The following is a 27,338-nucleotide window of genomic DNA, read 5'->3' on the forward strand; positions in this document are numbered from 1 at the left end:
TACTGAACTGTACAGTGAAAGTTACTGAACTGTACAGTGAAAGTTACTGTGAAAGTAACTGTATGTGAAAGTTACTGTAAAGTACAGTGAAAGTTACTGTACAGTACAGTGAAAGTTACTGTACAGTACAGTGAAAGTTACTGTACAGTACAGTGAAAGTTACTGTACAGTACAGTGAAAGTTACTGTACAGTACAGTGAAAGTTACTCTACAGTACAGTGAAAGTTACTCTACAGTACAGTGAAAGTTACTCTACAGTACAGTGAAAGTTACTCTACAGTACAGTGAAAGTTACTGAATCGTAGAGTGAAAGTTACTGAACTGTACAGTGAAAGTTACTGAATCGTAGAGTGAAAGTTACTGAATCGTAGAGTGAAAGTTACTCTACAGTACAGTGAAAGTTACTGAATCGTAGAGTGAAAGTTACTGAACTGTACAGTGAAAGTTACTGAATCGTAGAGTGAAAGTTACTTTACTGTACAGTGAAAGTTACTGTGAAAGTAACTGTATGTGAACGTTACTGAACTGTACAGTGAAAGTTACTGAACTGTACAGTGAAAGTTACTCTACAGTACAGTGAAAGTTACTGAATCGTAGAGTGAAAGTTACTTTACTGTACAGTGAAAGTTACTGTGAAAGTAACTGTATGTGAACGTTACTGAACTGTACAGTGAAAGTTACTGAACTGTACAGTGAAAGTTACTCTACAGTACAGTGAAAGTTACTGAATCGTAGAGTGAAAGTTACTTTACTGTACAGTGAAAGTTACTGAACTGTACAGTGAAAGTTACTGTGAAAATAACTGTATGTGAAAGTTACTGAATCGTAGAGTGAAAGTTACTTTACTGTACAGTGAAAGTTACTTTACTGTACAGTGAAAGTCACCATACAGTACAGCAAAAGTTATTGTGAAAGTGAAACTGATAGTTTTATAGTCTTATAGTCTCCACCTTTGGTTTATAGACACAAATTACTAGAAAGTGCTTAGTCACTAACACATCATGAACAAGAAAAACATTAACTAGGTAATCTGATTCATGCTGAGATAAGATTTATTCAAACTGATCTCATGTAAGTTTTATTTAAACAAGGGTTTGGTTCTCAATGTAAACAATGATCAGAACAAGAATTCCTCTGTACCATCCAAATCTTACAAGTTAATCAACAAGGATCCTCACTTAATCCTCGTTTAATGTATGATCAACAGTATATATCAATACAGTTGTAATGAAAATGTCTGATTCAATATTTATAATATACAAATTAAAACAGATTTGTACCATCTTACTCCGCTGCTCTAGTTAACAACCATATGTACCACCTGTACATACAATCAACACCAACAATTTACATAAAGTCACGAGTACGATTACCTGTACAAACAAACTTATAAACATCCACACCTCCATTCATGCCTAAAACATATACTAGTGCTGAGACAGACCCCAGTACTAGTTTTTGGTAAAAGTCTCACAACATTGATGAAATGATGATTTATCATGATCTAAAACATTTGTATCGGAAACCAGACATTGACTCCAAGAGGAAGAAAATATACTGATTGTATAGTAAAATATAGTGATACATAGGACATCATGTGGTAGTTTGTTCTAGTTTTCTCTCCTATACAACTACCTACTATAACAGGCTGCTAGTCGGCCATTTTAACATCTGACATGAATGTGCCGACAGCAAGGCCACTCTGTACAAACAAAAGGGGGATAACTCTGTTTTGTTTTTAAAGGAATATTGTAATGAAGTACATACATATATATATATATATATATCTACTAATTATATAAATAGGCCATGCAATCCTCTAACATTGTTGGTGTACAGGAAGACAAGCAGGAACTTTATATTTCCATTTGTCATCTTGCTAATTGAAAATCTTTATTTTGCATGGAAAAATTCTTAAATTCTATAAATAAATATTACAAACAGTACTTCTAATAGGGCAATGAAAGTTGAACATTACATGATCAGGTCAATCTCTCAAATATCAGAGATTTTTAAATATAAGATATTCTTGCAATATTATGAAAATATTCGGACCAATAAAATCCATACACCACATATATAAATCTGAAACATCTTACTGGTAGTATTGCACAGATTATTTTACTTTCAAACACAACTCACACATACCTCTGATGACCTAACACTAAAATGTCTACCACAACGACAATCACAAACTGTCAATACCCTACTGGGACACATAAACATATCTAGCTGGGGCAGAAAAGATTTTACAATGACACTCGATATGTCTCTTTTTATAACAGTACAACTCACAATTACGGTAGGAACATTGAAGATCTGCTGATTTTAAGATGAAGTTTAGGGGATTTAACTCGGGGCACAGCATGCAGACTTTTAAAATAATTTCACAGGTATGGTAACTACTAGGTGAAGTCTTTCACTTTTATAACAATATAAATTTTATTTCAATTGAATGGCACTATATTAAATACATCTAAAGACAATTGAATAAAAATACATTATTGTATATATACATTTCATGTTAGAATTTTTGTTTTTTTTAAATGGACCTGATAAAATCTACCAGGTAGTTTTGTCTTCATGAATCCGTTCAGTGCTTTCAATTTCATTGAAATTTCACATAATACTGCTGACAGTAAAATTTTCTTACAGTTTTCGTATCAAAGGGCAACAACCTTTTCAATTAAATGTTTGACCAGTCATTAAATTTTAAAGTATCAAAACTAAAAATTCCATGAACTATCACCATAGATATATCATCTATCTATCAACGATTCTTAAGTCCATATCGTACATAAGTCTATCTATCAACGATTCTTAAGTCCATATCGTACATAAGTATTCTGAAGAAACTCATGAAACTCTCAGTAAGGTTGATATTGTATCAAGACACAGTATAGGGTCTCCAGTTCTGGACACCTCTAACACAACGATTGTCACATCCAATGACTGACGTGCAGCGAAGCTAGCAAATGTGTCTAGTCTTCCCCGAAACATTTCACAGATCCAATTTTCCTTTCAAATGTCATCAGGTGTCAGAAAGGCTTGGGTCTGTTGGTATCAAGTCTCCCAACAGAGGTCATGACCTATCGACCTTTTCACTGATAACCAGTCATCAACCTCCTTTGGACTAGAACAGCTCGTCAGATGTTGAACTCCTTGACATGTAATACATTAACGGTAGTCTTTAACGAGTCAGTTTGTTTATCAGTCCCAACGTGACCGTTTTTTACGTTTGTTGTTGGGTTCCTCCGAGGATTCTTGGGATGGAACAGGATTTTTTGTTGCATTGATTGGTTCTAGGATATGACCAGTCTTCTGTGGTACGATACTGTCAGCAGCTGCCACAAAGTTAGATCTGAACTGAGCCTACAACGTCATAAAAACTGGATATAAAATACAATCTAGACTGTGTCAACACATCACAAGCATCAGATATAAATCTAGGTCTAGACTGTGCCTACAACGTCACAAGTACTAGATATAGATTACAATCTAGATTGTGCCTACAACGTCACAAGTACTGGATATAAACTACAATCTAGACTGTGCCTACAACGTCACAAGTACTAGATATAGATTACAATCTAGATTGTGCCTACAACGTCACAAGTACTGGATATAAATAATAAAATTACGATCTAGAGTGTGCCTACAACGTCACAAGTACTGGATATAGATTACAATCTAGACTGTGCCTACAACGTCACAAGTACTGGATATAAATTACAATCTAGACTGTGCCTACAACGTCACAAGTACTGGATATAAATTACAATCTAAACTATGCACGTCAAAAGTATGGATATAAAGTACCATCTTAGCGCTGTCTCCTTGATGTACAAGTGTACAACACAACTATGGGGGCTAGATGCAATTGGCATTTAAGAGAAGTTGTCACAAGTTCTTTTACAAAAATAATCATAAAATCTAATCTAATATAAAATGGAATTAATGGTGATTTTGGTATCATAAATCAAATATAGGATCTTTCAATATTTCATAGAAATTATAAGGATGAGTCGTTATCTATCTATAATAAAATGAGGATCGATCAACAGTCACTTACAGAGAAGGCTTGTTTCATGGCAGACATACGGTCACTCTGAGGACCAGCTGACGTCCCAACTCCTCGGAAACTAGCCATACTGGTGGAATCCTGGGTCCTGGTACTCTGTACAAACAAAAGAGGGACAACTCTGTACAAACAAAAGGGGATAACTCTGTACAAACAAAAGGGGGATAACTCTGTACAAACAAAAGGGGGATAACTCTGTACAAACAAAAGGGGATAACTCTGTACAAACAAAAGGGGGATAACTCTGTACAAACAAAAGGGGGATAACTCTGTACAAACAAAAGGGGGATAACTCTGTACAAACAAAGGGGAATAACTCTGTACAAACAAAAGGGGAATAATTATGTACAAACAAAAGGGGCTTTGTTTTAAAAGGAATATTGTAATGAAGTATCTACTAAATAAATGTTCTCTGAACAGTAGGAACTTACTGATACTGTCCCTAGCCCTGGCTTCAACTTGAACAGTAGGGAACTTACCAATTCTGCCCCTAATCCTGGCCTCTCCTTGAATAGTAGGCAACTTACCAGTTCTGCCCCTAATCCCGGCCTCTCTTTGAATAGTAGGCAACTTACCAATTCTGCCCCTAATCCTGGCCTCTCTTTAATAGAAGGGAACTTACCAATTCTGCCCCTAATCCGGCCTCTCTTTGAATAGTAGGCAACTTACCAATTCTGCCCCTAATCCTGGCCTCTCTTTGAATAGTAGGCAACTTACCAATTCTGCCCCTAATCCTGGCCTCTCTTTGAATAGTAGGCAACTTACCAATTCTGCCCCTAATCCTGGCCTCTCTTTGAATAGTAGGGAACTTATCGAATCTACCCCTAATCCCGGCCTCTCTTTGAATAGTAGGTAACTTACCAATTCTGACCTTAATCCTGGCCTCTCTTTGAACATTAGGGAACTTACCAATTCTGCCCCTCCCTAATCCTGGCCTCTCTTTGAACAGTAGGGAGCTTACCAATTCTGCCCCTAATCCTGGCCTCTCTTTGAACAGTAGGAATTTACCAATTCTGCCCCTCATTCTGGCCTCTCTTTGAATAGTAGGGAACTTATCGAATCTACCCCTAATCCCGGCCTCTCTTTGAATAGTAGGTAACTTACCAATTCTGACCTTAATCCTGGCCTCTCTTTGAACATTAGGGAACTTACCAATTCTGCCCCTCCCTAATCCTGGCCTCTCTTTGAACAGTAGGGAGCTTACCAATTCTGCCCCTAATCCTGGCCTCTCTTTGAACAGTAGGAATTTACCAATTCTGCCCCTAATTCTGGCCTCTCTTTGAATAGTAGGGAAACTTACCAAATCTGCCCCTAATCCTGGCCTCTCTTTGAACAGTTGGGAACTTACCGAATCTGCCCCTAATCCTGGCCTCTCTTTGAAACCAAGTCCTTTTCCGCCCACGTTCAGTTTCTTCCCCTTTCCTTGCTTGAATCTACTTTTACTGAACCATGGATTCTACAAAGTACAAACCAACATGACAAAATTATCTATATAAATGTATAATTTCGGTTGAAGGTTTGCCAGGGTGTCAGCATATGAGAAAATTCAGTGTAGCATTAACTGACACAATACATTCCTGAATCCTTCCATCAGTCTGTAATGATAAAGTTCGAGATATCTTGTTGTTTGAAATTATGAAACATATTCCTTAAATAAGAATTTGATAAAAAACAAACAACAGACATATTTTATCATTATCAATATTGGATAATTTCCTTCAAATTTTGATGAAAAAAGTCATTCTATCATCTTGAATTGTCAAATTTATTTTTTAAATCTTTTCAAGTCTCGGTGTGACCACAGTACCTACCTGCATTGCCAGGTCCATCAAGGATTTAGGTACATACTGGTTAGCTACCTCCATGTTCCTCACCAGAGGCCCAGCAAAGTCTTTGTCCTTCTCGGTCAGCAGGGTATAGGCAAAACCCTTCTCACCTTGTCAAACACGAAAGTCATTACCTTACGATCCATCAACAGGTTTAATGTCTCTCATAAAATAATAAAGGAATAATATTACTATGAAATTATCACCCAGAGAAATGTCTCCCTTTCCCTGATAAAATCCTTTAATCCTCTATCTAATTATATTTGACCCCTATGTTTCCCCTACCATTCCTCTATCTACCTGAAAATGATCTACATTTACATGGTCACTACAGAATTTTTATATATATTTACATGGTACAGGTATTATATATATATTTACATGGTACAGGTATTTTATATAAATCTACATGGCACAGGTATTTTATATACCTGCTCGGCCCGTTCGACCTATCCTGTGTGTATGGGTATCTATATCCCTATATACCTGCTCGGCCCGTTCGACCTATCCTGTGTGTGTGTGTGTGTGTATATCTATATCCCTATATACCTGCTCGGCCCGTTCGACCTATCCTGTGTGTATGTGTATCTATGTCCCTATATACCTGCTCGGCCTGTTCGACCTATCCTGTGTGTATGGGTATCTATGTCCCGAGCTACATCGTAGTTCACCACCGTCCTGATGTATGGAATGTCCAGACCTCGAGCTGTAAGGAACAACATCGTTATCAGTTCTATAATCTTACCTTAGCTTGAGCGTTACAGATATAAACAATCACTTATCAATAGCTATCTATATGTAAATATTAATAAGAATCTAATTTTGATTATGTTTTGAACTTTTAAATGAAATAATACAAAGTTTCAAAAGTTGATAATGCTAGACGTGTTACACTTTGCATAACAAACAAAGAAATCCCAGTACTGTTCAAGTGTTATTCAAAGATCAAATACATGTAGGTCAAACTTATTGAAAAATTCGCGCGAGTCTCTAGAATTATAGTCTAAAAATGATTTTGAGGGCTACCGTATTTTTGTAAAATATTCATTCTACAGGAGGACTCGATCAAGAGAACAAGAAATTCTATACATGATAGACATGGAAAAAATGCAATTTGCTATATGTCTGTTTGAATCACTTGTTTTGGTGGTTCATGTTAGACAAACATGGAGTCTTCCCATTCAGATTTTTATTTTTACTTCTAGTTTAAAATAAAACTTGATTATCAGCAGAAAACACTGACCTGCTACATCTGTGGCTACAAGGATGGGCATCTCCTTGCGTTTGAATGCTGTAATGATCTCGTTCCTCTCCACTTGTCCCATATCACCATGGAGGAGGCCCACTGAAGTTTAATAAAACTCTACATGTACATGGTGTATTTTTTCAAAGGGTTATATTTCTTGGTTTAAGAGTAAAGAATAAAGTTACAAAAATTAGAAACCTTGATATGGAATTGCTTACCATATTTATTTTCAATTAAACCGCATCACCTGGTGTTAAAGATATAAGTATCAAAGTTTGGAAAGAGCTTATTTTGTAAACCACTTAAAGCTTACTAGCTTAAACTGGACAGTTTTGTAAAAATGAAGAAGGGGCTTATCTGTGGGTAGAGGCTTATTTTTGAACAAATACAATATTTGTTTCATAATTTCTATGGAAAAATCCTAACGTTTCAAACTTTTGGTAAAACATCAAACATTTGAACCATCATAAGTACCAAATTTACAGAAAATAATGCTATTTTTTTTCCAATTATACAACCTGATTTTGCCACAACGAAGAAGAAGGCTTATTTCTGAACATACTCTTATTTGTGGATGCATATGGTATGTCATTTGAAGATTAGTTCAGATAGCAGGATTTTAAGAATTAAGAACAGAACAGAAAGTACATGAACAGGAAGTAAAATATCTACAAATACATTCACCAAAACGGGGAGCATGTATTAAATATGTTTTAAGGCATCTTATGATCTAGTTAAGTTTTGAAATATTATTTTAATTTTAATGCATTTTGATGAAATTTTATTGTCAGTTGTAAAATGACTAATTATCGATTAAACAGTTCAATCAAAATAACATTACTTTAAACAAGAGGCCCAGAGGGCCTGTATCGCTCACCTGGTTTCATGAGATATGAAACAAGAATGATGCTTGAGTATATTTGTTGCTGGTATTGCTACATTGTATGTCAATATATATCATAAGCATATATGGGTACATGTACATTGGTTTTATTTTAATACTAAAAAAGGCCACAAAGTGCATTAATCCATGAAATGAAATTGACTTTTGGCGCGACCCATAGGGATGCTACCACACAAATGTGAGTGATATCCATTGCTTAGTTTCAGAGGAAAACTTGTTTAGACCAATTGACCCCGTTTGACCCTGCCCTCTGCCCCCTGGGGGGTCAGCTCCTTCCTTTATACAATTTTGAATCCCTACTTCAATCCAATAGGATGCTACCAGTCAAACCATTGCTAAGTTTCAGAGAATAAGCATTGCTAAGTTTCAGAGAATAAGTTGTTTAAATCAATTTAGCCAAATTGACCCCTTTTGGCGCCACCCCTCAGCCCCCTGGGTCAGCCCCACCATCATTTGTACAATTTCAAATTCCTACCCCAAGGTGATGCTACCAGTAAAATATGAGATATCCATTGCTTGGTTCCAGAGAAGAAGTCAATTATATGAATATAGCCCGATTGAACACATTTGGCCCCGCCCCTCAGGCCCCTGGGGGGTCAGCCCCATCATTTGTACAATTTTGAATCCCCACCCCATAGTGATGCTACCAGGCAAATATGAGCGACAGCCATCGCTCGATTTCAGAGGAGAAGTCGTTTATATCAATATAGCCGGATTGATCACATTCGGCCCCGCCCCTCAGGCCCCTGGGGGGTCAGCCCCATCATTTGTACAATTTTGAATCCCCACCCAATAGTGATGCTACCAGGCAAATATGAGCAATATCCATTGCTCGGATTCAGAGAAGAAGTCGTTTATATCAATGTAGCCCAATTGACCACATTTGGCCCCGCCCCTCAGGCCCCTGGGGGGTCAGCCCCATCATTTGTACAATTTTGAATCCCCACCCCATAGTGATGCTACCAGACAAATATGAGCGATATCCATTGCTCGGTTTCAGAGAAGAAGTCGTTAATATCAATATAGCTATATTGACTCATTTTGGCCCCACCCCTCAGGCCCCTAGGGGGTCAGCCCCATTATTTGTACAATTTTGAATCATCACCCCATAGTGATGTTACCAGGCAAATAGGAGCAATATCCTTTGCTTGATTTCAGAGAAGAAGTCGTTTATATTAACAGAGCCAAATTGACCCCTTTTGGCCCCGCCCCTCAGACCCCTGGGGGGTCAGCCCCACCATTTGTACAATTTTCAGTCCCCACCCCATAGGGATGCTTCTGACCAAATTTGGTCAAATTCTGATCAGTAGTTATGAAGAAGAAGTCAATTGTTGACGGACGGACGGACGGACGACGGACGCCACGGTATGGCATAAGCTCACCTTGGTCCTTCGGACCAGGTGAGCTAACAATTGTAATTGGCATGACCTAGTTAAGTTTTAAAGTATTATTTCAACGCATTTTGGTAAAAATTTATCATCGAGGTAACACAACTAATTATCAATTAAACAGATCAATCAAAATAACACTACATTTAACAGCTGGGTTTGGCTACAATAAATATGTCAAACTCATGGATAACATAAAACTAAGTAAGTGACACTTTCTGATTCTCTATCGGAGTTTGAGAAGTCACAAAACCAATGTGAAATATACGTACATGAAAAGTCCCTCGTCCGTAAATTTGTTGCTAATTCCTCCGAGTTGGATTTCCGGGTGACAAATATCAGCACACTACCAACTGAAATAATAAATAATAATTGTAATGATTGTAATTATTTTAATAGGAAGTGGGAAGTAATAGATAGCTTATTTTTGGTAAACAAAAGGTATACAGGGCTTGTATCATACACTTAAATCTCACTTGTTTTCATCTGAATTAATCATTGGTCATCTGTGATTTTTAAATGAATCCAAAAAGACCACAATCATATAATATTTCAGACTGGGACTAGAAACTGTATCAATATAAATACTTCAAAGTTTAGTTTGACCAGCAGTCACCAATTTATCAAGTAACAGATATATAATGTATTATGTTTAATTTCATTGATTACAGTATTATCTGGGTCTTTTTAAACAGAAGCTATATTGGTAAGGATACATACTTGAGGTAAATCTAACAAGGTTTTTGATGAGCCACGTCCACTTGGCCGGTCCAGCAGGCATCACCTCCACATACTGGGTCACGTCCTCATTTGCCTAGAAATTAAACAATGACAAGTTACAAAAAACAATGATGAGTTACAAGTCAATCCTTACATACATTCTCATTCACCAAACAGCACAGATTAATTATCTGCTATTAAATGTAAAATTGTAGTCCCCAACTCCCCTTTTACTGAAAATATACTGCTTTTGATAAGACTTATTTCCCCTGGATAACCCTTAACTGAGGATGACAAGACTTACCTCCCCTGGATAACCCTTAACTGAGGATGACAAGACTTACCTCCCCTGGATAACTCTTAACCGATGATGGCAAGACTTACCTCCCCTGGATAACCCTTAACTGAGGATGACAAGACTTACCTACCCTGGATAACCCTTAACTGAGGATGACAAGACTTATCTCCCCTGGATAACCCTTAACTGAGGATGACAAGACTAACCTCCCCTGGATAACCCTTAACTGAGGATGACAAGACTTACCTCCCCTGCTTCCCCCTGGACCACTCGTACAGGATCCAGAAGTATGTCTCTAGCCAAGCGCTCTACCTTTTTCTTGAATGTGGCACTGAAGAGTAATGCTGAAACAAACATTGAATGTGGCACTGAAGAGTAATGCTGAAACAAACATTGAATGTGGCACTGAAGAGTAATGCTGAAACAAACATTGAATGTGGCACTGAAGAGTAATGCTGAAACAAACATTGAATGTGGCACTGAAGAGTAATGCTGAAACAAACATACTCCCAGTGTTGTAACACTGTACATAGCATTTGTCTGTATAACGACTGAGTTGTACACTGTATTGATGATGGGATGTAGACTGGAAATCCAATATCATTCCATGATATCACATATAATCTGATAGACTTTCTCATATAGTTAATCACATAACTGGCTAACTACAGTGCACTCTGTCCAAACCGGACTCTGTCCAATCTGGATATTTGCCAAAACCGGCCAAATAATTTGGTCCCGAAAATTCCCTTCTTTATTTAAAGTTAATAAACTCTGCATAATCCGGACTCTGTCTATTCTGTAATCCGGCCATATATCCCGGCCCCATTCCTTCTGTATACTAGTAAATCTACTCTGTATAAACCGGCGTCGGTCCCATTGATGTTTCACTGGTAGCGTGCGGTAGCTTCAGGGGCTCCCGACGAATGTTTATACAGTTGTAATTGCCGCACAGGTGTATTATCAATTGACCATTAAACGTCATTGTCCACGGGTGGCTACGGCTGGATAAACACCTAAACAGTTGTAAGGTACAATAAAGAATACATTTTGTCAATTAATACCCATAATGTTACGTGTTTGTAAATGTATCGTAATTAAGTAATGTTTCATGCTGGCTGGCTTCCCCTTCGCGGACCTCACTACACGAACGTACCCGGATGAGGAAGTCAGAGATGATGGTGACGACATAACTTTGTATTACTCCGTTTCTATTATCAACAAACATGGATCTCATGGCAGCCGCCAACATTAAGGACCAATTAGAAGTTGAGGCTAATTCCTCAGATTGGGAATCTGCATTTGTAGACAGTGTCAGATGGGTTGATTGTTCGAACTCGGTGGAAGGCCTCGTAAAACAAACAACAATCAGTGATTGTTTTCAACCGATGTAACATACACATAGTGTCAAATTGCCAGTGTTGAATTAAATTATGTTATTCAATTCAAAGTTTGTATATCTAATATGCATGAATAATGAACAATGATATCTTCTTTGTAGTATACTTTTATTATTATTATTACAAGCTAATCGATAATAAGTATTTATATATTCAAGTATTTAAAAGGTAAAAATTGAAGTAATCCAGACGATTGATACATTTATTATGAGGTGTTTACTAAAGGATACGATAATAACGTGACCCTGTGGTCAGGGTCTGATGAGGGTAGTCAGATCAGACCTGCAGACCAGTCAATTTTAAACAAAGATGCACTGTACATGAGAAGTACAAATATTCTTAATAGAAAAATCCCGCGGATAAGCAATTAGATCGACTATGGTTGAGAAGATGAATTATTTATACGACCATATCTGTAAACTGTAAAACGAAAGTAGGTCTAGCCAGGTGAAGCAAATGCTGCTATTTTCGCAATAACTGTTCGTTTTACTTGATACGATAGCTATGAACAAAATCAGTGTTACCTTCCGTTGTAATTTAGTACATTGGTGTCTCAAAAAATGCGAAAATAATCCGGTATAATGTTCAATGATCTTCTGTTTTTATTATCGTTATGCATGTTTTCCGGGTCACGTTCTAATAGCATGTGAACTTCCGGTTACGTCATCAAATTCATTTCCCGCGAATTTATTGGGAAATCTAAATCAACACTTGAAATGAAATGAAATGGAAGAAACAAAAAAAATTCTAAATAAAAATATTGTGATCAATATTTAGTGCAACATTAAACTTTCATCGTAAATAATTGCTACGATTCGCCAACCTAAAGCATAAGTAATTGAAATCAAATTATTCTAGAATTCACATTTCGTTTCTATTTCAATCTTTTTTTTTTTATTACAAGATCGTTTAGAAGCTTTGCAGTACTGACTCTTTCAAACGCACAGATGCTTTGATTTGAGCAAAGATGGCGACCTGAAGCTGTGTGGCGGTTTGGATTGGAATTAAATTGCGTATATTTCGGCAAGTAAACATCGTACAAGGTTCCCGTTTGGTCAGATCATCTAATTTTGTCATCATGTATTCAGAACAGTTGTTGTTTAGTCGCTACCGCCATTAACATAAAAATTCGGATTACAAGCTTACCGGTTATAAGTATTTATACATTAAAGTATTTAAAATGCTGAAGTATCCATCCACGTAAATATGGTATATCATATACACGTCTCTTCCAGAAGGTAGTAATCCAAACGAATCAGTCGTGGATACATTAATTATGAAGTGTTTACAAAGGGATACGATAGTAACGTGACCCTGGGGTCAGGGTCTGCTGAGAGTAGCCAGATCACACCCGCAGACCAGTCAATTTTAAACAAAGATGCACCCTGTACACGAGAAGTACAAATATGCTTGACAGAACTATCCCGTGAAATAATTCGACTATGGTTGAGAAGATGAATTATTTATATGACCATACCTTAAACTGTAAAACGAAAGTAAGTCTTGCCCAACTACATACATGTAGATTACGATACGATAGCTATGAATTAAAACAGTGTTACTTTCCATTGTAATTTAGCAACAATGGTGTCTCAAAAATTGCGAAAATAATCCGGTAATGTTCAATGGTCTTCTGTTTAATATCATCGTGTTTTCTGGGTCACGTTCTAATAACCGACGCCACGAAATGTCATACAGCTAATGGACCGAAGTGTTATCCACTAAAAACCTCCACTTATCGACTATAGATGCCTGATTCTATAGCATGTGGGCTTCCTACGTCATCAAATTCATTTCCCGCGAAATTACTGGGAAATCTAAAACAATTCTTTAAATGAAATGAAGCGAACGAAATAGAAAACGTCTAAATAAAAGCATCGTGATCAGTATTGAGTACAACGTTAAAGTTCATTGTAAATATTTGCTACCATTTGCTAACCTAAAGCTTAAGTAATTTAAATGAAATTATTTTAAAATCCATATTTCGTTTCTATTATAATATTCAAATTTGTATCACAAGATCATTTAGAAGCTTTGCAGTACTTAACTCTTCCAAACGCACAGATGCTTTGAATTTAACAAAGATGGCGACCTGAAGCTGCGAGGCGGTTTGGATTGGAATTAAATTCCGTATATTTCGGCAAGTAAACATCGTACAATGTTCCCGTATGGTCAGGTCATCTAATTTTGTCATTATGTATTCAGAACAGTTGTTGTTTAGTCGCTACGGTCATTAACATAAAAATTCGGATTATTATATAAATACTTATTTAATTACAAGCTAACCGGTAATAAGTATTTATATATTAAAGTATTTAAACGGTAAAAATTGTAATCCAGACGATTCTGCCGTTGATACATTTATTATGAGGTGTTTACAAAAGGATACGATATTAACGTGGCCCTGTGGTCAGGGTCAGCTGAGGGAGTCAGATCTGACCAGCAGACCAGTCAATTTTAAACAAAGATGCACCCTGTACATGAGAAGTACATGTACAAATATACTTGATACAAATATCCCGCAATTAAGTAATTAGATCGACTATGGTTCAGAATATGAATTATTGTATGACCATATCCTTAAACTGTAAAACGAAAGTAGGTCTAGCCCAACTACATAGGTTACGATACGATAGCTATGAATTAAATCTGTGTTACTTTCCGTTGTATTTTAGCATATTGGTGTCTCAAAAATAGCGAAAATAATCCGGGAATGTTCAATGATCTTCTGTTTTTAGTATCGTTGTGCTTTCCGTGTAACGTTCTAATAATTAACCGACGCCACGAAATATCATACAGCTAATGGACCGAAGTGGTATCCACTCCAAACCTCCATTTATCGACTATAGATGCCTGATTCTGTAGACTAACGGTTACGTCATCAAATGCATTTCCCGCGAAATTATTGGGAAATCTAAATCAATTCTTAAAATGATATGAAGAGAAAGATATAGAAAATGTCTAAATAAAAACATTGTGATCAGTATTGAGTACAACGTTAGAGTGCATTGTAAATAATTGCTACGATTCGCTAACCTAATGCATAAGTAATTTAAATCAAATTATTTTAAAATCCATATTTCGTTTCTATTATAATCCTAAAATTTGTAACACAAGATCATTTAGAAGCTTTGCAGTACTGACTCTTTCAAACGCACAGATGTTTTGATATGAGCAAAGATGGCGACCCGAAGCTGTGAGGCGGTTTGGATTGGAATTAAAATGCGTATATTTCGGCAAGTAAACATCGTACAATGTCCCCGTGTGGTCAGATCATCTAATTTTGTCATAATGTATTCAGAACAGTTGTTGTTTGGTCGCTACGGTCATTAACACAAAAATTCGGATTATTATATAAATACTTATTTAATTATATAAATACTTATTTAATTATATAAATACTTATTTAATTATTATTCATTTTTTTTTGCATTCAACGATGATATCAAGTAGAATCTCAACAATCCGGAACTCTTTACAAACCGGCCTTATTTTGTGGTCCCAAAGGTGTCCGGTTTAGACAGAGTGCACTGTACAAGCATGACTATTGTTGAAATTTCACAGAAATTGAATACGTCTTTTTTCATGTCACTCAATTTTGTTTGTTTGTTTATTTGCTGAATTTGTCACCCTGAGAACAACTAGGGTCATTTTGAGGCGAGGTCTCTTAGCAGACGTTGGCGAATACCTCACTGAACACTGTATGGGAGGCCTCTTGCATTCCATCTAGAGCAATAAGGGTCAAGCGCCTTGCCAGAAAAGGCACAACAATGACAGCTCAGATTAGCCTGTTTTTCAGCTTCCCAAGAAACACAAACCAACACATGTAGGGATCATGGAACCACACACCTTGGATCTCCACCTGAGTTTACATGGCTGGCACTCCAACCTATCATGGCCCCCTACATTACTCAAAACATCTCACCAAAGTAGAACTGACATGCCCTGAATTAATTATGAAAACTAGTACTTTATGGGCTACAAAATTTGTTTTACAGGAATCAATGGAAAATTTTAATGCACTGAAGATGGATTTAGAAAAAAATTCAATCATAGGTTTCAGTGATGATAAATATTTACTTATTATATTGATAATTCTGATACATGTATATTGTCCTATCACTACTGTGAACTTTATACTGTATATAGCGTCAAAACAGTACATTTATAGCCTACATGACTGATCACTGTCCATAGGACCTGGTACTCTACACACCTTACACTGTAAAATTGTAAAGGGAGATAAATGTTGTTTAAAGTTAAACCAGGGGCTGTTTATTTATGTGGACAGACTGGTTTGTCAATATTGTAATGGAACATTTCAGGCATAAACATTAACGGACCTACAGGCATTAAAAGTCTGCTCCGAAAAAAACATAAAATCACAAGGTCAATCATTATTTCATACACAAACAACTCTGGTCTAACCGTTTGGGACGGCAATAAATGAAAATGGTCGAGAATAACAGGCATCACAGATGTTACACTTACATTGTCGGTCCTTCCTCACATGGTTAGCTATAGACCTGACTTGTGGCTCTGGAACAGAATTGGTACAGAATTATGTCACACAGTCACCAAACATCAGATTGACTTAACTCACTATAATTCAAAATGCCAAATTAATTATGTTTTTTAATTTGACAATGTATGCATTTGTTGTAAGGATATTGAACAATAACCAGCCTGGTAACTATATATCATGGTAACCGTTATCAATAATGATGTGAAATTAAATTATTTTATTAAAGATTAATATGTATGATTAAAACCAGTTGAGTCTATTCTTGAATGTTAAATCGGATATTCTGGAGCTTATTTACATTAATTTTTATTTGAAATCTTGAAAATATCTCAAATTCCAGTTTATGATTTTGTGAAGTTTGCATTTTTTTCTGCAACTTCAAAGCATCTCCATTCAGTTTCAAATTCAGTTTCCCCAGAAAAAATCCCAATCTCTCTGGCTGAGAGAATCAACTTACCAAAGCCCATGTCAAACATGCGGTCAGCTTCATCGTATACCAGGTAAGTCACACGCTGGAGATTGGTAGCCTTCTTCTTCACCAGGTCTATTAAACGACCCTACAAACACGGATAATAAACTTCATCAGGAAGGCCATTTGAAAGCTAAATCCGTAAGTATGTGAACAATGGTTTGAAAAAAGGCCATAACATAACTACTGGCATGGTCACGAGTAGTGAGGGTTACATAGAAGACTCCTTAAATAATCTATTGTCCAATGTGGTAAATGACCATTGTGAAGTCATATTTACTTATAGTCATGTTGACCATATCAAATTATATTAACATATATAGTCAAACCTGCTCCAACGGCCACCTTGAATAAGCGGCCACCTCCATTAAGCGGCCAGTCTGTGGTCCGCCCGATGGAAAACATTACATACATTGTAATGAACCTTAAATAAGCGGTCACCTGTCTAACGTGGCCAACGGCCACAAAATTCTGCCCCGAGTCGTTGTATCATCCTGTATTAAGCGGCCATTTTGTCCGGAAGTAGACATCCGCGATGATCACATGACCAGGTATTTTTATCAAATTCATCAAAACTTTGATCTTTGTTGGTTTTTATTTCAAAATACACTGTACATGGTATATTGTTATCAATATCAATAAGTGCATTATAATATGATAAATTCAATAAACTGTTGAAAAAAGAATTGGGCAACAGACCGTTTCTGGCCAACCTGGTTTAAGCAGCCATCTGTCTTAAGCAACCAATATCTGTCGGTTCCTTGGGTGGCCGCTTAATACAGGTTTGACTGTATATATATTAGAGAAGTGAATGAAAATATAGCCACTGAAGACTGGCTTGATATGACATACGTCTATATCAAATTAATGCCAGCTTAGCCCTCAACCCTAAAATATTGTACTTATTGTAAATACATTATGAGCTTTGCCATATCAAGACATATTATTGTCAACTACCGCCACACAACATGCAATCATCTGTCATGTTTCCCCTCTCCACCTCTATATTCATACATACAGGTGTGGCTATAATGATCTCCTGCCCCCTCCTGACACACCTCCCACCTGTTCCCCTCCCACCTGCACCCCTCCCCACCTACAAAGTCATACATACAGGTGTGGCTACAATGATCTCTAACCCCACCTGACATACCTATCACCTGTACCCTCCCACCTGTACCCCTCCCCACCTACAAAGTCATACATACAGGTGTGGCTACAATGATCTCTAACCCCACCTGACATACCTATCACCTGTACCCTCCCACCTGTACCCCTCCCCACCTATAAAGTCATACATACAGGTGTGGCTACAATGATCTCCGCCCCCTCCTGACATGCCTTCGTCTGTTCATACATGTTGCCTCCTCCATAGGCACACACTACATTGATATTGTACACTTTCCCAAATTTCTTGGCCTCATGGTAAATCTGAAACAATGTCAAAACAAACAAAACAAATTTAGAAGATTGTGTGACTATATTCCATCAAATTAGATATTGAAAATATTCAAAATTTTACTGGTCCCTTGCCATAAATACCTGGCAGAGACTACCTCTAAAGTCCTGACAATGGAAAATAATGATTAAACTGTAGGGAACTGTGCCATTTTAGTGAATATAGTCATCTTAAAGCACTCTTTTCATCTTTATTTCATTCTTCATTGAAAGCATTAATCAATTCTGTTAACAAAGCATCAACAAAACAGAAACAATGAACTTGAAGGTTTTTCCTACCTGATTTTTTTTTTTTAAATAATCTGATTGTTTTTTAGTTCTATCTATATTTTTTTAGTTTTTATTTCATATTTACTTTGGGACTTTTCTAAATCATTTTCAAATGAAAAAGAAGAAGATATATACACAAAGGATTTTCATTAACATAGGGAAAACTACTTGAAAAAAATACGGGATACTTAATTCATATATATGTTCTGACAGCAGGATTAAAATGTCTACATATCTGTTATGACATGAACAGTTCATCAGGAATCTGTACAGATTCTACAGTAGGTACGTACCTGTTGCGACAGTTCCCTAGTAGGGGCCAATATCAGCCCTATAGGTCCATCCCCAGGCTCCAGTTCCTTCTGGTCCATAATGTGTACAAGAAGGGGCCACAGATATGTGGCAGTCTTTCCACTACCAGTCTTAGCTAATCCAATGATATCTCGGCCGTTCAGGATGATGGGCACCCCCTGTACATGTACAGACACATTACGAAACATGTTATTTATACGTAATTTCTAAAAAAAAATAATTCCTTCACACCAACTTTCCTTTCTAAATAGAAATTTAATCTTGGCTAAATTTTATTTCTTTGTTTTAATAATAATTATGCATGGCATAAACCCAAGCAATATTCCCATTTCAATTAACATAATTCTTATATCTGCAAATCTATACCAATGACATTGCTGCCACAAACTTCACTAAAATCCCAGTAATGTGTCATTAGTATCCAAATAAGAACCCCATCTCCCCCAAAAAACTCATTTAAGTGCGTGATTGCATGTCCTCAAAGGATGATAAAAATCAATTTAACATTAATTATGAACAAATAATTGCAATTATTATTCCAGACCGTCAATAAAAGGGGATTTCATTTTTCTCTGTCCACCATTAATTTGCTACGACAGAATATTCTGTTCATAAAGATATGATGAAATTGAAGCATTATTTAAGCACAAATTCAAATGTTTAATGGAATATTAGCTCCAAATTTATTGATGCCATTAAATTAATTTCATTTATATATAATATTGAGTACTAATGACTTTCTGCTCACTAACCTGAGCCTGAATGGGCGTGGGCTGTGTGTATTCAGACTTTCTGATCACTGTCAACAGTTCATTATCAAAGCCAAAGTGTGCGAAGCTGGTTGTCGGATTCGGAGGGGAAAACCCAGATACCTAAAAACAGAAAATCAGTTTTCTATAAATAGTGACAACAATGATATACCGGTAATTTTTATTTCATTGTTCATCAACTTGACTTTGTGAATATGTGTTCATATAGAAATCAACATATTCTTGGTAGTATCAGGACAGGAAGAAAAATTCCAACATCACTGGTCCTTCGGGCAAGTTTGGGTTCAAAAGTACTTGCCCAAAGGTGAAACATAGTGGTCCAATCAAACTGATACTCTAGGGGAAAGGTAAAAAAAAATGAGAAATTTTGCACTTGCCAATCGGGCAAGTAGTCAGCAATATTTACTTGCCCACAGACCAAATCTACTGGCCCCGGGCCATCGGACCTGGTTTTTTTCTTGCCCTGAGTATATTCTTCATAATATTGGCTTTTAAAAACTATATGTTTTAGAAATATTAACTTTACTAGTTCTGAATCTGATATATGGTTTTATTCAACATTTGTAGAAATGGACACTCTGATCATTAATTAGCACATGTATGTAATAAAGATATCATAGACCTACCCTGTCACTATAAGTCAGACATCGAAAATATTTCTTGGGGCCATTTCATCAATATTCCTTAATTAAGAAAATTCCTAATCTCAAATTTTATTCATACGAAAGCATAACTGGGTTTAAAGTTCCTTGATTAAGTTTTTTTCTTTTAATTCTGTAATGCTTTTCTAAGAGAAATTTTAAGATAAGAAATGTCCTTGTTTGAGGAACATTGATGAAATTGGGGGCCTGGATGAATCAATGCAAAATTTACTGAATACTTTCTGCAAATGATGCTGAGTTTACTTAAACTTTTGAAATACCCGCAGTTAATGATGCTAAGAGATGATTTTTGAGTACCAATATACTCCAATTTACTGCTGCTATCAGCAGAGTCTTACCCTGATGCCCAATTTATTTCGTAGTTCATCAACCTGATTCTGTGTTAGTTTAGAAATCTCCTCATGTTCCTGGTAGAAATTCTTTTCAAACTTTTTGTAGTCAATATCTGTATGGTCAATAGGGGGCAGAGGATCAATCATCTGAAACAAAAAGAGTGCTGAATAAACCTATCTGAAATATCAGAAATAATTTCTTATTTACAGTGCATGTATACATTAAAACAAGCTGTACATGAACAGAATTGCTGAACATTAATTAGATCACTATTAATAATTTTTTATACTCTAAATCCATTCTATGCTTAGATTAATATCTTTTACTAAATTTTAACAATTTTCAGAGTTACCTTGTTTTTCTCTGGTATAATAGGGTTCCCGTCAGCATCATATTCAATTCCTGACTCATCCTCATCAAGGATCACACCAGCCATGGGGTTTTCCTCCATGTAGCGGAAAAACGCTTCCTGGACATCTTCATTCTCAATGTCGTCTCTCACACCTCTGTAAGTGTACAACAGATCATGGTTTAGTCAATAAATATTGACAAGATTTTTAAGAAATCTAGAACCTTAAAAGTTTGAAATGTTTAATGTACACGTACATATAATTTATTAATTACCAATCTATTTGTATATTAAGCTAAGAGCAGGAATGACAAATACAGGCTTTCTAATGCTGGACTTTTTTGTCTTAAAACATACATACATATACAAGTGTATCTCATTTAAGGATCAACATGAAATTGAAATGTGTTGGGAAAATCTACTTACATGGCTGCTCCGCTCTTTAGCAACAATTAATAAAATTATCTCACCATTCCAAACCGACTATTTAGACGGTGTTTCTAAACAACTTATAATCAGATTATTTAGCCATTAATCAACAACTACAGTCAAACCTGTCTATAACGACCGTCCAAGGCGAGGCAGAAAAACGGTCACTATAGACAGGTTGCCTTTTATAAACAGGTCAAAATTATCGCACCAACCAATTTACATGAAACTGCCAGAAATAACTTGTCATTGAACAGGGCATTCAGAAGACCAGTCAGAAGTCAAATAAATGCATAAACTTTATAAATCTGAAGGGTTTATTCTTTAATGATTTTGTGGACCCAAAGGCAAAATATAACTCAAAATGGTCTTATGGATACTTTTTAAAAATATTTTGTTCTGAAATAATGCTATATGTATCTATCAAATTATCTCCCTTTCTTTCTTAAATAAAGAAAAAGAATACACAATAATTAATTATTTTGTGATATAGTCTAACTTCTTAAAACCAAAAGATTTTTTTTCTGACCCAAACTGAAATCCGGATATTTGTGGCAGTTTACAACTTTTTATTAGTAGTGACTAATTAAAGATGGCGGCAGTACAAACGCTTGTACCGACAGCTACGATTAAGAAAGGCATTATTGGCTTTCATGTGAGTAAATCTTGTTGACAGATATGACCAGTGTTTGTTATTGAAGTGATGTATCCTAGTTGTAATCACAAAATTAACTGACCATGTCAAATGAAGCCACCTATGCATAGTTGTAATGTAATACCGACACGCATGGTGACCCGACTCCTCTCTCACCGAGCCCCAGGCCAGGGCAGCTACAGTAATTATAGGCTAACAGGTGGTAGGGGTCTTTTGTTTATATAATCAGGCCAGGGTTGTGGTGGTCCTTTGTTTGTATAATCAGGCCATGGTCGATGTGTCAGAATTTTCAGGGGATTTTATGAGGGATGACTGCCGAGAGAAGAAGATGGCTAACAGAAATCGGTCGCTATAGAAAACAAATTAGCGACCACCGTTCCAAAATCACCGGTCGTTAGTCACATTAGACAGGTAGTCGCTATACAGAGGGTTGTTATATAGTAAAATCTCACGAGGAATCTTAAAATCGGTTGTTATAGACAGGCAGGCGTTATATACAGGGAGTCGTTAGAGCAGGTTTGACTGTACATACCTGTCCTTTTTCTTTTCCTTGGACTTTTCTTTGTGGTCTTTACCTTCTTTGCTCTTTTCTATTACTTCTGCCTGAAAATCAATCACAATTAATTGAATATAAATGAAGGTGCACCCTTTTGTGATTTGCTTCCAAAGCATTTTTAAAATACATACCTGGTATATGAATGTTAAAAAGGAAAAGAAAACTCAACAACATGTCCTTTTTTCAACTTTATATGTATTACTTCGCCCATAAGGATCATACTTAACAATTTTATAACGTTTTATATTATAATGTTTTCTATATACATGTATTTATATAATATTTATTTTATCACCCTGATATAGGGTAAAACCATATTAACATATTGAAAAATTTAAAAGCCTTGTATTACTCACAGTCTAAGTGAAATCTTAACCTGTCCACAAGCATTGAACCTTGTACTCTTACACTAATTCACATTCAACTTTCTACCTAGCAGAGAAATTGACCAAGTGTCAATGAATCTTTCCTGCAGAAGTGCTTTTTGTGTCGAGAATCAATTAAAAGACTCTATTCTAGAAAGGTGTAGTAGTTTATTTCTGTGGTGGGAAGTGGCCGAGAACGATAGAACTCTATCAAAACTTCTCTTGAGAAACTGTACATTAACATGGTGGGACTTACCTCAATATCTGCCATGAAGGCATCCAAAGGATCGTCACTGTCACTTCCATCTTTGTTTTTGTCCTCAGCACCAGGACTTCCAGGGGCAGGCTGGTACTCCAAGTCACCTTCTTCATCATCGTCATCAAAATACCTATTACACAAACAGAACCATCATTATTATACAAAAGTATACAATTTAAATCATTGTATGTATCAATTGAAACTTTTTTTCTGTCAAACCAATAGAATTTAAAAATTGATTTTTAATACAAATGTATACAATCATCAGACCCATTGAAAAGTTCTGAAGCTTAATGTATGTGTCCTCTCAAATGTGCTCGTAATTGTATTTCAAAAATATCTTTAATCTGTTCTGTAGTCTCTATAAAGGAAACTTAAGAAATCCTGATTAATTCATAATTATGTAACATTACTTTCACATATACACAATATTAGCCCCAGATCCCGACAGCTAGGTCAAAATGGATCATTTCTTCCAACCGAACCTTTTCAGCCAAATATTCACGTACACTGTACCATGCATGATTGATTAAGGGAAGTTGCACTAAAGATATTATCATTATTAATGGTGCCTGAGTTATATAGATATATCAGTTAACCTGATGTTTTGTTTATCAGAAGTAAAATTCTATGTAAGTTATACTCGGTTACTTTGATTAACTGTTCTCGAAGTCTTTTTAAGACTGACTTCGAGATAATGAGACTCAACAGTAATTTCTATCTGATTCGACTAATTATCGAAATTTGTTTCAAAGAAACTACTATGAACATTATTAATTTCCAAGGAATGAATTTTGTTATTTTCGAGAATAGAATAAAACTGCAAAAGTAACAGATATCTTGAAAGTAAAAATTACTGAAAATTAAGAAAATAAAATAATCAGTCTAAAATATTTTGGGAAAAAAATGTCAATCTGCCGTTATATATACTTTTTGGTAATTAATTAAAACCAAGAAAATTTTAACAGTTAAAAAAAAAACACCAAATATTGAATGTCTGTGTAAAACCATCGAATGATCAGACTGGTTCTAATTAACATACTCGTCTTCATTTCTGGCTCTCCGCTTCCCTATGTTAGTACTATATCCAAATGATCGTCCAGGCATGAACCTGCCACCAGCATTGCTTGGCATCCCAGCCATACCAGACACAGGTTTAGTAGGGTCAACTTCATCTGGTTTCTTGCCGCCAAGTGCAAATCCTGAAAATCCGAACCCCCGAGGCTTTCCATCTCCTCCTTTGTGATACATGGCTTTAGAAATTAGGAAAACATCTGTGAAACATAAACAATATCATGTATTGGCATATAAACTAGATATTTAGAATCTATACAAAGGTGAATTGTAAGTCAAATACAAAACAACTATATACCTCACGCCATACAAAAGGTATGTAACACTGATATGAAAGACATATAGCTCCTCAGGAAATCAAGGCAAAATAAATGGTAACTGCAAAACTACCCGAGACTTTAAATAAATATTTTTGCAGGTTGAAAGAATGACTCAACTGTTCCACTTAAGACATCCTGAAATTCAGACTGCAAATTTTCCTTTTTTTTTAGATAAATGTTTATTCTGTAAAGAATAGACAAAAAATTAAGTGTGTACACAAAATGAGTGGATCAATTGCAAGTTATAACCATATCATATTGCATTAATTGATCATAATTAGTATGAATTTCAGATGTTTTAATTGACACCAGGCCGATATATACAAGAGGCCAAATTAAAGGCCAGAAGGCTCTCTCAGTAAAAGTTTCTTATGATCTATCCTGATTTTATTCCCTACCAACTTTGTTTTGTATTTTTTTCTTATCATTTTGATGTTCTATACAAACTCAAAATTTTGTTATTTTCCGAACACTAGCTGGATGCTCTACCAATTGAGCTACCTGGTCACCGATGATCGACCCAGTCCAGTCCCTTCACACACCTCCCTCCTTGTTTTCCAAGTCTTCGCTCTCGAAGACACACGAGACCCTATTACTGAATATCAAACTCAACAACATGTTATCTGTAGTCTTATTCAATTTCCCTTGCTTTAATATAAAGTCACGTCGATACAACTGAGCATCTAATAATAAAAATAAATAAGCCTATAAAAAGGTAAATGTACACAATACAATTGTAAAAGTAGGGAGTATGTCACCTTAATAGCTCTGACTAGTGGGAATTTCCCTTTAGCCTATATAGCTAGTGATAGGATGTTTGACTTGAGATTGAAAAGTCACTAGTTCGAAGCCCCGTACGGGCAGGGTATTTTTCCTTACTCCTTCCTACTACAAATTAAATGATATGAGCTACACTGGGACAATGTTACCCCGTCCTCGCTAGGACAGCATGCAGCAAATGTCTTGCTGTGCTTGACATCAAGTTATGTGTAGTCTGTTCCAATTATAACTTCTTGCTGTTATTATGGTTATATGTGTGTATTTGTTATGCTTTTAAAATGATGACAATAGATCTAGACGTTATCATGAAAAAATGTATGTTGTATTTTTAAACATCTGAAATCAACGGTCATAGAAATACACTGAGAGAGGCTGGTAGGACATGTATGTTACCATGTACTTGGTATTATCTAAAATTTGCATGTGCACAAATAAGTCGCACACATTGCAATAACTTACCAAATGCATAAAATGTTATAAAAAAATACTAGTTTCGATGCCCAGTATGGCTATTGCTGAGAGTTAAAAAGTCAATAAAACTTCAGAATGATTCAGACATTGATCATGACGGATATATTGCACTTTTGTTATCATTACACTTGCCAAATCAAGTCAATCAAATGCTTCACCAAAGCGAAAATCAGTCTCAGATGTGCGACTCCGGACGATGTCGACTCGATTCAGCGTTTAGTGCAGACATTGAATTTGGGTACGTGTGGCTAGAACATGGTGTTGACCGTTACTGTATATATTTGGACTTCACAGTTGCTGTACTGTGTAAGCATGCTGGAGAAAATAATGCTCGAGAAGGGTACTGTAATCGACAGAGACTTGGTCATTTAGGTTAAACTTTCCCTTGGGTATGCAGAACGAAAGCTTTAACAACTATGATATGGCTTTACGATTACCAAAATTCATTAGCAGGAATGGTTTCATTTCTGAATTTTACCTGCACAAAAAAGTTTCCCTCAGACGCCATTCGCATAAATTTCTTACCTTCCTGTCAGAAGAGTTCCTCTTGATTTAAACATAAATGATACACGCCACCAGACTCTCCTCCATATTGTTCAGGTTATGATGCAGAAATGTCTGTAAATATTTATATTATTATGCATAAAAAAGTTACATAGAAAATATATCAGGTTCATGTCAAACGAGAGTTTTGCAATAACATTTCATTTTTAACATAACTCCCCACAGACTTAATTTTGTCCAGGGACATATAATAAGATATGTCCATGTTTTGTCCGTTAAGAAAAACTCGCTCAATCCACTGTTTAATTTCTCTCGAAATTCCAACTCTAATTCGTATCAAATTCCAGAACACATACTTGAAAATCCACATACTTAAACGATTGAGTAAAAAACCAGAGAGAATACCGACATATGAAACGAAACCGTAATTCTAACTCAAAATCGATTAAACGAGAACGAAATGTGAAAAGATCTAAAATTGTATGGAGATCATTGATAGAGATCAAGAAGAATAAGACCAGGTGTTCCGGGGGAGTAAGCGTCTTCGAATTCTGTTCCACAGAGAACAGCCGCCTCAAATCCGGCTTAAGTCATCTTCGCTAGCCAAGACTTCCGATTACGTTGTGGAGTGCACGTGTAACAGGAGAGGAGAAAATGTAGCGGCCAGACCGGGGTTCGAACCCGGGACCTCCGAACACTAGCTGGATGCTCTACCAATTGAGCTACCTGGTCACCGATGATCGACCCAGTCCAGTCCCTTCACACACCTCCCTCCTTGTTTTCCAAGTCTTCGCTCTCGAAGACACACGAGACCCTATTACCACCACCTTGGGTATTTTAGCTTGGCGCCAATTTTTTAACAGGAGAGGAGAAAATGTAGCGGCCAGACCGGGGTTCGAACCTGGGACCTCTGA

At 36.2% G+C, this 27,338-nt stretch overlaps 1 protein-coding gene across 1 annotated transcript; it reads right to left on the reverse strand.

The window, feature by feature from the left end:
* Positions 1 to 1,029: 1,029 nt before the first annotated feature.
* LOC117343679 (ATP-dependent RNA helicase DDX42-like) lies at positions 1,030 to 26,441 on the reverse strand. The gene is made up of 20 exons (XM_033906138.1): positions 26,399 to 26,441; positions 24,318 to 24,549; positions 23,273 to 23,405; positions 22,628 to 22,698; positions 21,015 to 21,168; positions 20,668 to 20,808; positions 19,650 to 19,769; positions 18,879 to 19,055; positions 18,160 to 18,288; positions 16,846 to 16,945; positions 16,355 to 16,402; positions 10,710 to 10,807; positions 10,166 to 10,259; positions 9,718 to 9,798; positions 7,151 to 7,252; positions 6,512 to 6,613; positions 5,893 to 6,017; positions 5,430 to 5,537; positions 4,073 to 4,177; positions 1,030 to 3,372 (listed from the first exon to the last, which is right to left on the reverse strand). Exons 2-20 carry the CDS (start codon positions 24,524 to 24,526, stop codon positions 3,211 to 3,213), a joined length of 2,259 nt encoding a protein of 752 aa, XP_033762029.1. The 5' UTR covers positions 24,527 to 24,549; positions 26,399 to 26,441; the 3' UTR covers positions 1,030 to 3,210.
* Between the last annotated feature and the right edge of the window lie 897 nt (positions 26,442 to 27,338).

The sequence above is a fragment of the Pecten maximus genome, chromosome 15 (assembly GCF_902652985.1).
Source record: "Pecten maximus chromosome 15, xPecMax1.1, whole genome shotgun sequence".
NCBI lineage: Eukaryota > Metazoa > Mollusca > Bivalvia > Pectinida > Pectinidae > Pecten > Pecten maximus.